The following is a 17,315-nucleotide window of genomic DNA, read 5'->3' as shown; positions in this document are numbered from 1 at the left end:
TTGAACCAAACAAACATCTTAGAATGCGAAACCCATGTACACAGTGGGCTGACTTTTTGTATACACAGGTGTGGGACCAATTCCCCATTTTTCTGATGTATGACTGTAATTAAAATTGTGGTGAAGAGTTTACACCTGCTTTTAAAAAAACGCATATCTGATTAGTAATACTGGACTTTTCTAATAGGTCTACCTAACTTGAACACCAAAGTAATAAGGTATATTCATCATTGGTAGAATAGATTAAGTTATCATGGTAAAAATGCTAAAGCATGGCTATTACCAATAATTAGGTATTTGACAAACCACACCAATTCCACTACTTTCTATGGGTGTTCAATTTACAGAAGCAGTTTATTATCAATTAAGAATTAGAAGATCTGAGGGCTGGGCGCGGTGGCTCAAGCCTTAATCCCAGCACTTTGGGAGGCCGAGGCGGGTGGATCATGAGGTCAAGAGATCGAGACCATCCTGGTCAACATGGTGAAACCCCATCTCTACTAAAAATACAAAAAGTTAGCTGGGCATGGTGGTGCGTGCCTGTAATCCCAGCTACTCAGGAGGCTGAGACAGGAGAATTGCCTGAACCCAGGAGGCGGAGGTTGCGGTGAGCCGAGATCGCGCCATTGCACTCCAGCCTGGGTAACAAGAGCGAAACTCCGTCTCAAAAAAAAAAAAAAAAAAAAGAATTAGAAGATCTGAGCTCAATCGCTCAAACAAAATCTGCCATATGCAAGTAAACACTGGGACTCACTAAGATGTAAAAGAAGGGGCTAAACTGGATTAGTCTTTAAAGGTTCATCTAACCCAATACTCTGCATTGTAAAGTATACTGTATTTTTTTTTTTTTTTTTTTTTTTTTTTTGAGACGGAGTCTCACTCTGTCACCAGGTTGGAGTGCAGTGGCGTGATCTTGACTCATTGCAAGCTCAGCCTCCTGGGTTCAAACAATTCTCCTGCCTCAGCCTCCTGAGTAGCTGGGACTACAGGTGCCCGCCACCATGCCCAGCTAATTTTTGTATTTTTAGTAGAGACAGGGTTTCACCATGTTGGCCAGGAGGCCAGGATGGTCTTGATCTCCTGACCTTGTGATCCACCTGCTTTGGCCTCCCAAAGTGCTGGGATTACAGAAGTGAGCCACTGCACTTGGCCTTTCTTTTTTTTTTGAGATGGAGTCTCACTCTGTCACCTAGGCTGGAGTGCAATGGTATAGTCTCAGCTCACTTGCAACCTCCACCTGCTGGATTCAAGTGATTCTCCCACCTCAGCCTCCTAAGTAGCTGGGACTACAGGTGTGTGCCACCACACCAGGCTAATTTTTGTGTTTTTAGTAGAGAAGGGGTTTCACTATGTTGGCCAGACTGGTCTTGAACTCCTGACCTTGTGATCTCCCTGCCTTGGGCTCCCAAAGTGCTGGGATTACAGGCGTGAGCCACCGTGCCCGGCCTGGATTTTTTTTTTTTTAAGATGTATTGGTTGGAGCTACAAATGAAATCATCAAAAGGCAGAGGAATGCTAATAGGAGAGTCTAGATTATTTTACCAATTTTGCTAGTAGATAATATTTCCTACCCTAAAAACTACAAATCACCACCGCAAAGTTCATTGTAACATAGAACAATCTAAAAACCACAACTCAATCTTTAGAGCTGAGAATAAATCATGTGAAACCTGTAACATTTTATTTGTTAAAAATGAACAGCTTCAGAATAGATCTAAATGTAACTTTTCCAAAAAACACCCAAAAGTACAGTGTAAAGCACCTCCTCATTAAATACAAACTTTCATTGTGTGATGCACTGCATCAATGTTTTGCATATACCTTGATGCAAAGAAAATCTTAAGTTGCATCCTGTTATTTTTTTTAAAAAAGAACTTTTAACTGAACAAGGATGATTACAACCACATTCCAATAAAGAAAATTTTCTTTCGACAAAGGATATTGTTTTGTTTATATACAACATGTGAGCACTCAAGAGTTTCAATTTAGTTGTACCAAAGGCAAAATATTATACTTTAAATTACAGATGCAAGAAGAACAAAAGTTTAATATACCAAAGATAATTTGTTATTTGATGCACTCAGTGTCAATATTTGGGGCAATTTTTAAGGTTTTCCCAAAAAATGGCATTAATAGCTCTATACAATAATAGTTAAGAACAGGAAAATGAAAACGCCTTTATACCATATTTTCACAAACCGTTCTAAAAAGACAGCAAACTCGTGCTCAGCTGTTTTTCCTTGCTTTAAAATAAGCTACCAGTAATTCTAAGTCAGACTAAAATGTACTGTTCCTAGACCAAATACAGGCATTCATACTTGCAAAAATGTTTTGCAATGAGTTCTTGGCCTAAATGAAAAGCATCAAATAACTAAGGAGAGACTAGAATTTATTTTCAAATTCTGTGACTGACTTCCAATAATCCCTCATCAGTAGAAGTACCAGCAAAATATCAGCTATTAAGGATCAGATTTAATTCTTTGGTATAAGCATTAACTATTACTGATAGCTTTCCATGGCTGGCATAAACCATTAAGTAACCCAAGAAGTATGAGAGACAATAATGACATCTCGTATACAATGCAAGGCAGGCCAAGAACGTTAATGTTTTGTTTTACAGGAAAAGTCAACACTAACAATATACTCCTGAGAAACTAACACGTATTTAGATGTTTTTAAACATAATAGCAAACTAAAATGTCAAGCTTCAAAATGACCAAACTTGTAACTTATAGCTGGAATATTTTGCTGCATTCGGCATTATACCATAGTTTACAGTATACAACATCTGAGGACTCAGTACTATCTTGGCACAACAGACTAACTTTTCCCACTCCATCAGAGGTGGCAGGTGGTGGGGTGGTGGGGGGAAGGCTTTCTCTCCCCATAAATGCCTGAACTTTAATTTATACCATATAAGAAATCAGTGAAAGGTAAACAACAAGGTTAACGTAACTCTATTATAAATTTTGCATTTTTTTCTCTCTGTGACATATACAAGTATATTTTTGTTTTTGGAGCTATAAATTAATTTAGCAATCTTCAAAGCTCATAAATTTCAACTTTTCAAATAAGAAATTTTAACTTCAAATAAGAAGTCTAGGACTTTATGGCTATTAATTTTACTATCAAAATATCCAAGGGACTCAAGTCAGGGTATTAACTGTACTTTTTCTAAGTATCATTTGAATAATTCTTTGTGGGCACTAGACTCAAGACTACACTAAATCCAAACAGTACACCTACGACCTGGGTTTTGAAGCTTTTCATCTCAATTACCAGTCCTTCAACTTGCTACTTACTTCCTCATGCCCTCCTTTATTAATCACAAACTGTCATTTTTTTAAACTGGACCTTCTCCTCCAAGGCCCTATCAGAGAACTTTGTAAACATGCATTTACAGTCTATAAAGACCATCATTTTAAACTGAGACTAGAAACTAGAGCAACATTTCTTGTTCAAAGTTCAGCACTAAAGCTGTGTAATTCTAGGGGATTACACTGTCTGAAAAATGAACCAAGTTCTCAATATTCCCACAAATCTTAAAACCCAAAACTGGAATTCTAATAAATTTTTTTTATGTCTCTAATAAAGAAAAGGCAACTGTACTTACTACATCAACACTATTAAAGTATAAGTGACAGCAACAAAGGGACCTACTCATGTTTCTCAAGACCAAGATTTACGATGACAAATTCTAAAATACGGGCAAAGATGATGAGGTCCTGAATACCACTATCATAAAAATAATCAATTTCTATCTTCCTGTCTTCTTTCTGCTGCACGAGGAACCAAAGAAGTCAAACAGACGATTCTTCTGTCTGAGCCAACCATGAAATCTTTTAACAGATAGGTACAATCCCTATTATTCTTTCAGGGCATTATTTCATACATGTTTAAAAAAAAAACTTCAAAAATAAAAATAAAGAGTTATTTAGCCTTGTGAGTATTCTAAAGTAAAGTTTCTTGAATTTCTGTAATGAACTCTTCAAGGAATTCAACTTTTCAAACAGAGTCATCACTCAAAAGTTCCTTTGACACGGGCTCTATCCCACGGTCACAAAGCGGCTTCCCCCTTTGTTGTAGGTGAGAGTGGCTCTTTGTTCCTTCAGGATCCCAAACCGCTCATTCAACGTCATCCCTGTCTAGAGAAAAGAAAAGAGAAAACACAACAAGGCACCAGTTAACAACTTTACTGAAAGCCGTATTTGCCTTGAAACAATAGTGTGACCTTATGATTAACAGTAACCATAGCTAAATTTCCTAAATATTTACCTGTATGACCTCATATAAAGCATACATTATATACTATATAAAACACACATATACTATAATGTCCAGAATAATTATTTTCGGGCTCTGTAAACACTGCCACCAACTCATGATGTCTTTGATAAGAGTAAGAACTCTTCAGACCTTTAAATATTTTGTGGCTAATTTTCTTGAATTACGGCGAGTTCAATAGAAATTCAAATTAAATTCAAATGAAAATCTGTTTTTTTATTAACAGCATCTACACTATACCATTTCTGGAAAAAAAAATAATAATAGTAACAAAAATAAGCAAAACAAATTTGGTCAAATTTCTTTCCTTTTTTTGAGACAGACTCTCGCTGTGTCACCGAGGCTGGAGTGTAGTAGCACCATCTCACCTCACTGCAACCGCTGCCCTCTGGGTTCAAGCAATTCTCCCACCTCAGGTTTTCGAGTAGCTGAGATTACAGGCGCATGCTACCAGGCCTGGCTAATTTTTTTATTTTTAGTACAGATATGGTTTCTCCATGTTGATCAGGCTGGTCTCCAACTCCTTACCTCAAGTGATCCACCCGCCTTGGCATCCCAAAATACTGAGATTACAGGCCTGAGCCACCACACCTGGCCAGTTTGGTCAAATTTCTATCCATCCTTCGTATCTTCAATTTCATTATTATTTCAGTGAATACCAAAAATGCATCTGATGAAATCAATTCATGATAAAAATTCTCAGCAAGTCAGGAATAGAAGGGAGCTTCCTCAATATGACAGAGAACCATTTAAAAAAACTCACCAATTATGGCTAATACCACACTAAATGGTGATGCATTTAATGCTTTCTCCTCAGGCTTTGGAACAAAGATGTATGCATATAAGCATACATCTTGCCACTTTTGTTTTGTTTTGTTTGAGGCAGAGTTTTGCTCTTGTTGCCCAGGCTGGAGTACAATGGTGCAATCTCGGCTCACCACCACCTCCACCTCCCAGGTTCAAGTGATTCTCCTGCCTCAGTCTCTCTAGCAGATGGGATTACAGGTGCCTGCCACCACACCCGGCTAATTTTTATATTTTTAGTAGAGACAGGATTTTGCCATGTTGGCCAGGCTGGTCTTGAACTCCTGACTTCAGGTAATCCGCCCGCACTGCCTCCCAAAGTGCTGGGATTACAGGTGTGAGCCACCACGTCCAGCTGGTTTTGACAATTTTTGTGTTAATCTTGTAATCTTGCTTGATGGCTATAGTCAAACAGCAGAAAATACTGAGTGTTGGTGAGAAATCAGAACCCTTACAGATGCTGGTGGGAATGTAAAGTTGTAGCACAGACTCTTCTAGGGAAAACAGTCCAGCAGTTCCTCAAAAGGTTAGATACAGAGTTACTAGACAACCTATATTTACCACAGAGAAATAGAAACATATGCTCACACAAAAACTTCTGCATAGATGCTGAGAGCAGTATTATTCCTAACAGCCAAAGAGTGAAAACAACCCAAATGAAGGGTTGTATATATGTACTATATACGTATCATGAACACTATTCAGCAGTAAAACAAAATTAAATACAGATACAACATAGATAAACCCTGAAAACACTATGCTAAGTGCAAGAATTCAGTCACCAATATATACTTTATGAGCCAATTTATATGAAATGCCAAAATAGGCAAACTGGCAGACAAAAGTAGATTAGTGGTTCCCTGGGTTTCAGGGTGCAGTTAAGACGCCTTGTTTATAATTCATTATAGTAACTGCTTTGTTAATTAAAATACTCTCAGCAAATAACCCAAAAAAATACAGAAAACTTTTTTTTACCTGTTTTCCAACACTGTTTATGTCAAACTGTAAGGGAACGCCTTTAGGAACTTTCTTTACATCATTTTGCTCCCGTTTTGTTAAAAATGAAGGTACAGCAGTACGAGTTAATCGTGGTTTCTGAGTTCTATTAGAAAAAAATTAAAATATTAGAACAGTTTAACAATGTAAAGAAAAAGAAATTCATTTGTTACTTAAGAGATCTTGTACACATGTTCAAATGTATTAGGGCCATTTTGTTTGCGTGCTTAAAAAAAAGTGTCAGCTATTCCAGACTAAAATATATAATTGTTCAGAGAATACCTCTTTAAATAGAACTACAAACTTTTCAATGAGTTGGAATGTCTGGTGAATCCTAAGTCTTGATAATAAAGCAACCTCTGAAGTCTTAGGCACCCATTCTACATTCTTTTCATTTTAATCATTAAGATGGCTGGATGGCTAGGCACAGTGGCTCAGGCCTATAATCCTAGTACTCTGGGAGGCCAAGGCAGAAGGATTGCTTGAGGCCAGGGGTCAAAGACCAGCCCAAGGAGCATAGCATGCCTATGTTCCCAGCTACTCAGGAGGCTGAGGCAGGAGAATCACTTAAGCTCAGGAGTTCGAGGCAGTAGTGAGCTATGATGGCACTATGGTTACTACTGCACTCCAGCCTGGGCATCAGAGTGAGACCTTATCTCTTTAAAAAATCGAGATGGTTGAATAGAACATAAGCTCCATAAATTGACAAAGTTTATAATGCAGTAATTTTAGAGAAGGTAGGTCTGTATGGTCTGAAAAGTAAGAACTGAAAATATTACAGGGACTGAGGGAAGAAGCAGCATGTATATTATCATCTCATTTATTATTGTACATAAAAATATACATATTGGGTCAGGTACAGTGACTCACACCTGTAACCTCAGCACTTTGGAAGGCCAAAGTGAGAGGACTGCTTGAGTCCAGGAGTCCAAGACCAGTCTGGGTAGAAACAAACAAAAAAGCCAGGCATGGTGGTGGGCAACTATAGTCCCAGCTACTCAGGACTCGGAAGGCTGAGGCAAGAGGACTGCTTGAGCTTGGGAGATCAAGGCTACAATAAGCCATGATCATGTCACTGCACTCCAGCCTAAGTAACAGAGCCAGATCTTGTCTCAAAAAAAAAAAAAGGTACATATACACAGAATTTTTAAAGTATAAAAAACACTGTCCTTGAGTGTCCAGTTTTCCCCTGTTGTTTTTAGTCTCCTGTGCTGTGCCTAGTGGCACCTGGGCTGGGGAGGACACTGCCCCGTCTAGATTTTTTTTTTTTTTTTTTTTGAGATGGAGTTTCACTCTTGTTACCCAGGCTGGAGTGCAATGACGCGATCTTGGCTCACCGCAACCTCCGCCTCCTGGGTTCAGGCAATTCTCCTGCCTCAGCCTCCTGAGTAGCTGGGATTACAGGCACACATCACCATGCCCAGCTAATGTTTTGCATTTTTAGTAGAGACGGGGTTTCACCATGTTGACCAGGATGGTCTCGATCTCTTGACCTCGTGATCCACCCGCCTCGGCCTCCCAAAGTGCTGGGACTACAGGCGTGAGCCACCGCGCCCGGCCCCGTCTAGGTTTTTATAAATGTCTTGTTCAAGTTCAAACCTCCAGCTTGTGAATCAACTGTGTCTCTTTCTGACTTGGTAAGCAAGTATTAGGCTTTGGGATCGGGGGAGGTCTGTAACGTGAAACAACTTCTTGTCTTTTCTCCCATTGTTGTAAATAACTTTTAATGGCCAAACCCCAGATTTGTACGGTATTTTTTTTCTAACTGCTATAAAACCATCTCTTCCACCTGGTTTTACTGTAACATTTGGAAAAGAAATAAATGCCCTCCCTTAGAAAAAACAAAAACAAAAAAAAGGCTGTTCAAAGGTGGTCATTTAGGGCTGCAGAACCAGGAATCGAGGGAGCTCTTACTTTTAACTTTACACCATACTGTCTCCATATTGTATCACAAATATTACTTTCTTCTTCTTCATTCTCTGAGCAGAAGTCCAATACTTTATTATCTCATGTACTAAGAGGTTATAATTTCTGCAAAAAGAAAAAACAACTTACACAGGGCACTGCACTGCTCCAGGATTGTCAATAGATACAGTCAAAATTCCTCCATTTGTGGTAGAAGTCCGCCATCTAGTTACAAAAAAAAAAAAAAAAAAAAAAAAAAAAAAAAAAAAAAAAAAAAAAAAAAAAAATCAAAAAAATTTCATTAAATGTAAGTTTATAAACCCTATGCATAGTCAAGATAAAAATAAACATTTTAAAAGTAGCCATTACTTTTTCTTAGCTTGTAAGACATAAATACCTAAACCCCACCATGATATAATGAATCAACATCTTTGGGTAAAGGAACTGGGCATCTGAATTTATTAAATATTTTTCAGTGTAATAAATATACACAAATTTTAAAAAATCAAATAGTACAGAACTTCTAATAAAAAGCAACAGTCCCTCACCTCACCATTCTCCTTTCCATTCCTGCTCTCCAGAGGGAGCATTTTTAACCTTTCTGTTTTCACTGCTTGCTGGTTACTTCGCATTCACTTAACAATATGTTTATATAAAGACCTTGCTATGATGAATAAAGATTTAGTTCATCACACTATCCTCCAGTTTCCTCATCCACCTTGAAACATTTTGAAGGCTCTATCACTATTTCACTGCCTTTGTGACTTTAAAGACTTAAATCTCTGTTTCTTTCAGTACAATCTGTTGACCCCACCCCCACCTTTATGTGAAAAGATAACAGTGCCTCTATTCGTTCCTTCCACCTCTTCCACTTTGTACCTCTCACCTTTTATTATTTTATTTTGAGACGGAGTTTCGCTCTTGTTACCCAAGCTGGAGTGCAGTGGCACGATCTCGGCTCACTGCACCCTCCGCCTTCCAGTTTCAAGCGATTCTCGATCTCCTGAGTAGCTGGGATTACAGGTGTCCGCCACCACACCCAGCTAATTTTTTGTGGAGACAGGGTTTTGCCACATTGGCCAGGCTGGTCTCCAACTCCTGCCCTCGTGATCTGCCTGCCTTGGCCTCCCAAAGTGCTGAGATTATAGGCGTGAGCCACCACACCCAGCCATACTGCTCACTTTTTGCCAGCTCTTCCTTTATATTCACATTAGTCAAAATCTGACATTTACATTATATTGTGTTCTCTATTTTGTACTTTGTCTAACAGGTTGATTCTCAAAGTTCAAAACACATAACATTTATATTATTATGATTAGGTAAATACTGTTCACTGCAGAAGCAAAAGGCTGTAATTATTATTTCTTTCCCTACGGTTTCTTTTCTTTTTTTTTTTTTTGAGACGGAGTTTTGCTCTTGTTACCCAGGCTGGAGTGCAATGGCGCGATCTCGGCTCACCGCAACCTCCGCCTCCTGGGCTCAGGCAATTCTCCTGCCTCAGCTTCCTAAGTAGCTGGGATTACAGGCACGCGCCACCACGCCCAGCTAATTTTTTCCCTACGGTTTCTAATGTCATGACCCCTGTGCTAAAAAATACCACCACTATCAGTTTCTAACACTCCATTTGCTAAAAATCATGCCCCACTGTAGTTGGCATCGTATCTGGACCATGACCATGTTTTACAGCCAGCTCTCTGTATCTGCAGGTTCTATATCCATGTATTCAACCGATTTCAACCACAGATTGAAAGCAATCCATGGATATGGAGGGCCGATTTTAAGGAACTTGAGTATCTGAGGATTTTAATCTTTTCAATAGTCCTAGAACTAATGCCCCTGAGACACAGAGGATCAATTCTATATATTTTGTTTTCCAAAAAGTAGCCATAATTTTAAATAGTTTCATCTGAAAACCTAATCACACTGATAGAATTAGTATGTTACAATGCACTTAGGCAGTGTAATTATAACAGAATAAAATAGATTTTCAAAATTTTTTTTATACAGGTAAGAAAAAAAGACTGTAAAAAGGAAAACTATTGTTTTTAAAGTTGCACACATTTTCTAAAACCTCCACTGAATTTTATTCTATTCATTCCCTAAATAGGTTCGTTTGTATAAAAGCCATTTATAGCCAAAAATAAAAAGTAAAAAGCTGTTTAATTAAAATGGAATAGATAATAAAAATTAAAAATAATAAAAAACAAGTAATCTACTTCGCACTGAAACTGTTACAATATTGACATGTGAAAACTCCAAAGGTTTTTGGGGAAAATTAACAAAGGACGAAATAGGATTTATTTATTTTAGGCTCAATTTAAAAAAATTTTTTTTTGGAGACAAAGTCTCCATGACCCGAGCTATGCTGCCCATGCTGGTGTGCAGTGGCTATACACAGGTGAGATCATGGCACTTCACAGCCTTCAACTCTTAGGCTCAAGCAATTCTCTTGCCTCAGTCTCCCAAGTTGGGACTACAAATATATAGTACCACTATGCCCAGCTTTCAGGCTCAATTTTATTTTGGGTTTCAATTAATTTCTTCTGGGCTGGGGCACATGATTATTTGGGTAGTTAGTATTCTGAGAGTTCTGAAATAACACCTTGAAAAACAAATTGAAACTTACTGACGAGTTCTCTTTGCTACTACATCGTCTAGCAGTTGTTCTGTGTTCAACTGGGCCTGAACCTGAAGGGAAAAAAAAAGCAGTAGGTCCCAAAGAAAGCAGCAGACTTGAATCTACAGTGATCCTGCTCTAGAACTTCACAACCCAGTGGGGTATGGGCATGAACGCAGAAGAGGGGCCTGTGCTATTCTGGCAGCACTTCCCTGTTGAAACTGCTGTAAGAGAGCAAGTGGCAAATACAAGTTTATTCCCAAATAACATGCTAAATTCTATTGAGGGTAACGAAAGACAAACATAGAAAAAATATAATAGAAAGACCTAATCTACTATCACATTCTGCACATCCCGAGCCCAATACTGCCTATGACTGAGACTTACTGAAGGTGGCTGCTCAGGTTCCGCTTTGGGTAAAGAAAAAACACACACACACAGCCAGTTTTTTAAATACCTTCAGGCCTCTTCTGAAAAGAAAAGTTGCCTGACGAGTATCTTTCTGATGATTTAATTTATTTCCATTCCTGGTAAAATTAGCTGGAATGCTATTTCTGCAACAAAAACACACATGCCATGCTAAGCCATTTAACTACTTTCAAACATCTTAAGGAAAAATAAGCAAAACTAGTTAAATTCATAGGCTGCAAACTTCAGGTGCAAGTAACAAACTCTGAATTATTTCCTTATTTACATGAAGCTATCCGAGACTTGATTAACAAATACCTCCCTCCGAAGCATAGCACATAACCACATGTTAATTTCAAACTACTTTATCATCCAAATACTCAATCCCCTAATATTCCATATATCTTCTGAAGACATTAACAATCAGATTTTTAGTGCTATTTACTATATTTGGTGAAAACATAACTTTACAATTTACAGGATTAGTACAAAGAAAAACTACACATGGGCAAATCATAGTCAAACGGAATATGAGAACAAACAAAAATAAAGAGACTGGTTTGAAAAATAACATCTCTTCTTCCAGCTTTCTCTTCTTCCTCCTCAGAAACCTTTATGCATTAATATAAACCACAAAGGCCGGGCATTGTGGCTCACATCTGTAATCCCAGCAGTTTGGGGATTAAATAAATAGTACTTGAAACTCGTGAGTGGATCACTTGAGGTGAGGAGTTCCGTACCAGCCTGGGAAACATGGTGAAACCCTGTCTCAACTAAAAACACAAAACTTAGCCAGCCTTAGTGGCATGCACCTGTAGTCTTAATTACTCAGGAGGCTGAGGCATGAGAATTACTTCAATCAGGGAGGCGGAGGTTGCAGTGAGCAGAGATCATGCCACTGCACTCCAGCCCAGGCAACAGAGCAAGACTTGAAAGACTTCACCCCAAAATATAAATAAATAAACCACAGAAAAACTTATTATACTCTTCTATTTCTTGTTCTTTCATTCATAGAACAATGCTCTTAATTATGTTTGATTTTAAACAATTCTTTTTTTTTCTTTTAAGTTCTGGGATACACGTGCTGAATGTGCAGGTTTTATGTAGGTATACAGGTGCCATGGTGGTTTGAGGCACCTAATTTGTTTTCTATAGGAAGTTGGTGAAGTATGAAAAATTAAAATTTCATATTTATCTATGAAATATTCAATCCTCTAATATTCCGTGTCTTCAATTGATCTACTGATAAATATGAAAACTATATAAACAAGTGTTTAACAGATTCCCTAGTATTACCTCCAATCTTTCAGAGGTTCAAGTGTAAAATTCCCCTAGCTAACCCAATTAACATATAAGTCTCACGTAAATGATGGGTTCTTGTTTGAGCAGGTGCCTGTTCACAAAAGGTATTATCAAGTGATTACCAAAAGATGATGGTTAAAACTGCAATTCCAGCCATTCCATTTATTTATTTTTTTTTTGAGACGGAGTTTCGCTCTTTTTACCCAGGCTGGAGTGCAATGGTGCGATCTTGGCTCACCACAACCTCCGCCTCCTGGGTTCAGGCAATTCTCCTGCCTCAGCCTCCTGAGTAGCTGGGATTACAGGCACGCGCCACCATGCCCAGCTAATGTTTTGTATTTTTAGTAGAGACGGGGTTTCACCATGTTGACCAGGATGGTCTCGATCTCTTGACCTCGTGATCCACCCGTCTCAGCCTCCCAAAGTGCTGGAACTACAGACGTGAGCCACGGCGCCTGGTCCTTTTTTTTTTTTTTTTTTTTTTAATTTTTTTGAGACTACTGTTGCCCAGGCTCAAGTGCAGTGGCATGATCTTGACTTACTGCAACCTCCACCTCCTTGGGTTTAAGGAGTTCTCCTGCTTCAGCCTGGGCCTGGAACTACCGGCATGCGTGACTATGTCTAGCTAATTTGTGTATTTTAATAGATGGGGTTTTGCCATGTTGGCAAGGCTGGTCTCAAACTTCTGCCCTCAGATGGTCCACCCACCTCAGCCTCCCAAACTGCTGGGAATATAGGCATGAGCCACTGTGCCCAGCCATTCCATTTTTTTAAAAACCTCATTTCAGGTTTTGTTTTCTGAATTATCTTCTACTTAAGATAATAGTCCTTGAAACTAAGGAAACTTCACACCTCATCAACTTCATCTACTTTGTCCTTACAGAGAACAGAATGCTGTAACAATAGATCATAATTTTTCTTCTCTATTATAGAGATGGGGGTCTCAGTATGTTGCCTAGGTTAGCCCTGCATCCTGGGCTCATGAGATCCTCCTCCCTTAGCCTATTAAGTAGCTGAGACCACAGGCACATGCCGCTGCACCCAGCTCACAGGCCATGATTTTTAGATTTTTATTATTCAGTTTAGTTAAAAATAATTTCAGGGCCGGGCGCGGTGGCTCAACCCTGTAATCCCAGCACTTTGGGAGGCTGAGGCAGGTGGATCACGAGGTCAAGAGATCGAGACCGTCCTGGTCAACATGGTGAAACCCCGTCTCTACTAAAAATACAAAAAATTAGCTGGGCATGGTGGCACATGCCTGTAATCCCAGCTACTCAGGAGGCTGAGGCAGGAGAATTGCCTGAACCCGGGAGGCGGAGGTTGCGGTGAGCCAAGATCGCGCCATTGCACTCCATCCTGGGTAACAAGAGCGAAACTCTGTCTCAAAAAATAATAATAATAATAATAATAATTTCAGTTTAAGGAGCGTGCATGAAGAATTCTTCTTAGAAGTTCGATTTTTCAACAACTAATATACATTGTGATTCAGTGTTCTAGTAAGAGCCACCCAGACTGAGTAACAAATTGCTTCCAGAATTCCCAGTTTTGAATAATTCTGAGATGTTAAGAGTTCTACCAGAGCTGGGCACAGTGGCACATGCTTACAATCCAGCACTCTGGGAGGCTGAGGTGGAAGGATCATTTGAGGCCAGGAATTGAGACCAGCCTGGGTAACATGGTGAAGACCCCATCCCTAAAAAAAATTTTTTTAAAAATTAGCTGGGCATGGTAGCATGTATCTGTGGTCTCAGCTACATGGAAGAATCACTTGAGCCCAGGGGGTCAAGGCTCCAGTGAGCAGTGATGGCGTCACTGTACTCCAGCCTCAGCAAGAGAGTAAGAAGATCCTGTCTCAAAAAACGAGGAAAAAAAGAGTTCTACCAAAGTGATCAGTTTTTGCAATTTTATTCTGTATGTCAAACAGGTAAAGAAGCAGAATGATGCTTTTTAAAAAGCTTATAATGGGGCCGGGCACAGTGGCTCACACCTATAATTCCAGCACTTTGGGAGGCCAAGGCAGGTGGATCACAAGGTCAGGAGTTCCAGACCATCCTAGCTAACACAGTGAAACCCTGTCTCTACTACTAAAAATACAAAAATTAGCTGGGAGTGGTGGCGCATGCCTGTAGTCCCAGCTACTTGGGAGGCTGAGTCAGGAGAATCGCTTGAACCCAGGAGGCAGAGGTTGCAGTGAGCAGAGATGACACCACTGCACTCCAGCCTGGACGACAGAGCGAGACTCATTCTCAAAAAAAAAAAAAAAAAAAAAAAAAAAAAAAAAAAAAAAAATGCTGGTTACGGTGGCTGACGCCTTTAATCCCAGCACTTTGGAAGGCTGAGGTAAGCAGATCACGAGGTCAGGAGATTGAGATCATCCTGGCTAACATGGTGAAACCCCGTCTCTACTAAAAATACAAAAATTAGCTGAGTGTGGTGGCACGTGCCTGTAATCCCAGCTACTCGGGAGGCTGAGGCAGGAGAATCACTTGAACCAGGGAGCTGAAGGTTGCAGTGAGCCGAGAATGCACCACTGCACTCCAGCCTGGAAGACAGAGCAAGACTCCATCTCAAAAAAAAAAAAAAAGAAAGAAAAAAATAAAAAAGCTTATAATGGTTAAATTCATCAGTAACAATTCATCTAATAAACAGAAGCTATTACTGGATACATGCATGTGGATGTTCGGATAGACATCCGAAATATGTCTTGCCAACGACCAGATAACTAAAAAAATCACTGCAAATCCATTCTTCACCCCACTTAGGCCAAGTGTTTTTTAATGCAAGAGAACTTATCATTACATCTGAGTACTTACTTCCTGTTTAGCTGGTTAGGTCTCTTGAGAACCGCAGCTGGTTTCCTCTGCCCTTCATTTTGTCTCAGAAGGTTTGCCTTTCTTTTTAACACCGGAAAATATCGTTCTATATTCTATGAGAAGGCAGACACTGTGTTAATCAAATCGTATTTTTCTATATACCCTATGACAATAAACATTTCTGGTGCAGAATGAACAGTGATTGACAACTGCTTGATGTGCAGATAAGGGAGACGGAGAAACTAAAACAACTTGAAAACCTAGTCCAAGTGTTCGAAAAGATGAAAACCACACATTATCTTTAAAATATGGGAGGTACTCAGGGGATCCACAGCTGATGGGGAAACATGGCTCTGGAACTCAAAAGACTCAGAGAGCCAGAGATATAAATTAGGGAATAATTTATACAAACATGATTTTTGAACACTCATAATTTTTAAAAAGCCAAGTCCCAAAACAAATGCATGCCGAAAACAAAAGGGGGGGAAGTTATGACAGCAAAGAAGCTGGAGGAGACATGGTTAGAGGCAAAGAAGCAAAATGCAGTATCACAAAAGAAGCAGCACATGAAACATTCTCTTTCTTCCTCAACATATATAAATTAAATCCATCATTAAAGCCTAATTCAGATATCCACATTCTTCATAAAGACTTCTCTAAGGTTCTTGAGAAATATGGACCTTATCTTATACTTTATCTGGATTCTTCTATGAAGTATATGAGAAGTATTTCATAAATATCCGTTGACTAAATCACATTAAAAAGTCTTAATCTGGCCAGGCGCGGTGGCTCACGCCTGTAATCCCAACACTTTGGAAGGCCAAGACAGGTGGATCCCAAGGTCAAGAGTTCAAGACTAATGCGGCCAGGATGCTAAAACCTCATCTCTCCTAAAAATACAAAAATTAGCCAGGCATGGTGGCACGCGCCTGTAGTCCCAGCTACTCAGGAGGCTGAGGCAGGAGAATTACTTGAACCCTTGTGGTGGAGGTTGCAGTGAGCCGAGATTGAGCCACTGCATTCCAGCGTGGGCAACAGAGCAAGACTTCATCTCAAGGAAAAAAAAAAAAAGTCTTAAGTTTTGGCCAGGAGTGGTGGCTCACACCTGTAATACCAGCACTTTGGAAGGCCAAGGTGGGCAGATCATTTGAGGTCAGGAGTTTAAGCCAGCATGGCCAGCATGGCCAAACCCCATCTTCACTAAAAATATAAAAATTAGCCAGGAGTGCTGGTGCACACCTATAATCTCAGCTACTTGGCAGGCTGAGACAGGAGAATCGCTTGAACCTGGGAGGAGGAGGTTGCAGTGAGCCAAGATCATGCCACTGCCCTCCAGCCTGGGTAACAGAGTGAGCTTCTGTCTATATACTACAACAAACAAACAAACAAAAAACTTAGTTATATTCAAGAATGTGGAAATTTAGGTACTCTTTATAAATGGCATTGATTTTTATTTAAATATTAAATTTTTTAATATCAATCCCAAAGTACTACATAAAAAGAAATAAAATGCTCTCTTAAGCTTATTCACAGAAATGTTAGTACAAATAAAGGAAAAGGATTATCTAATCCAGGATTAAGCAATCACTCTACCTTATCACTTAGAGGTGGACGATTCATAGGACTAATTCCTTTTCGAACTCCAGTTGTTTTCCTAGCTGCAAGGCCAGTAATGACTCCATTGGGACGTCTCTTTCCAGGCATTACTCTTCCTCTACGATTCAGACTAGTCTTACCAAAACCTGTAGGAGGGCAAAAGAGCAAAAAAGAAAATATCAATTTAAGAATTCAACTGGGAGGGTCACAGGATATTCTATTTCCCAAGGAAGGCAGAAGTTGTGAATATTTATTCTTACTATTTTTTTAATTACATAAAATATTATAAAAAGGCAATTTGCTGCATTGGGAAGGGTTCTGCGGCTAGAGGGGACTGTAAGTAACTACAGGATTCTCACATGTTGCCTCTGGCCATACTCTTTCCTCATTAGTTTCTCAACCAACAGGACAGTCTAGACAGTCTTTACAGGTGCCTCATGATAGACACTAACCATATGTGGCTATTGAGCACATGAAGTTGAGTACTAGTCTGAATTGAGATATTTCCAAGTAAAATATTTCATTATTTTATATAAATTATATAGTGAAATAATTTAGAGCTATTGGGCTAAACAAAACATGTTAATATG

General features: G+C 39.3%; 1 protein-coding gene across 4 annotated transcripts in view; it reads right to left on the bottom strand.

Annotated features, from left to right (window-relative positions):
* Nucleotides 1-323: 323 nt before the first annotated feature.
* FYTTD1 (forty-two-three domain containing 1) overlaps nucleotides 324-17,315 on the bottom strand; it is a 38,823-nt gene continuing 21,831 nt past the window's right edge. For 3 of the 4 annotated variants that reach the window (XM_074406127.1, XM_039461861.2, XM_010341421.3), the window contains exons 3-9: nucleotides 16,723-16,871; nucleotides 15,130-15,242; nucleotides 11,064-11,160; nucleotides 10,616-10,677; nucleotides 8,140-8,214; nucleotides 6,064-6,190; nucleotides 324-4,145 (exon numbers count right to left, since the gene is read on the bottom strand). In XM_074406127.1, coding sequence (XP_074262228.1) covers nucleotides 4,047-4,145; nucleotides 6,064-6,190; nucleotides 8,140-8,214; nucleotides 10,616-10,677; nucleotides 11,064-11,160; nucleotides 15,130-15,242; nucleotides 16,723-16,871 — 722 coding nt within the window. In that variant the 3' untranslated portion in view covers nucleotides 324-4,046. The remainder of the gene's footprint in view (nucleotides 4,146-6,063; nucleotides 6,191-8,139; nucleotides 8,215-10,615; nucleotides 10,678-11,063; nucleotides 11,161-15,129; nucleotides 15,243-16,722; nucleotides 16,872-17,315) is intronic. The other variant, XM_039461862.2, reaches the window with a different exon arrangement.

Source organism: Saimiri boliviensis, chromosome 9 (assembly GCF_048565385.1).
Source record: "Saimiri boliviensis isolate mSaiBol1 chromosome 9, mSaiBol1.pri, whole genome shotgun sequence".
Taxonomy (NCBI): domain Eukaryota; kingdom Metazoa; phylum Chordata; class Mammalia; order Primates; family Cebidae; genus Saimiri; species Saimiri boliviensis.
Note: the sequence above shows the minus strand (reverse complement) of the source record. Positions and strands in the feature narration are given on the sequence as shown.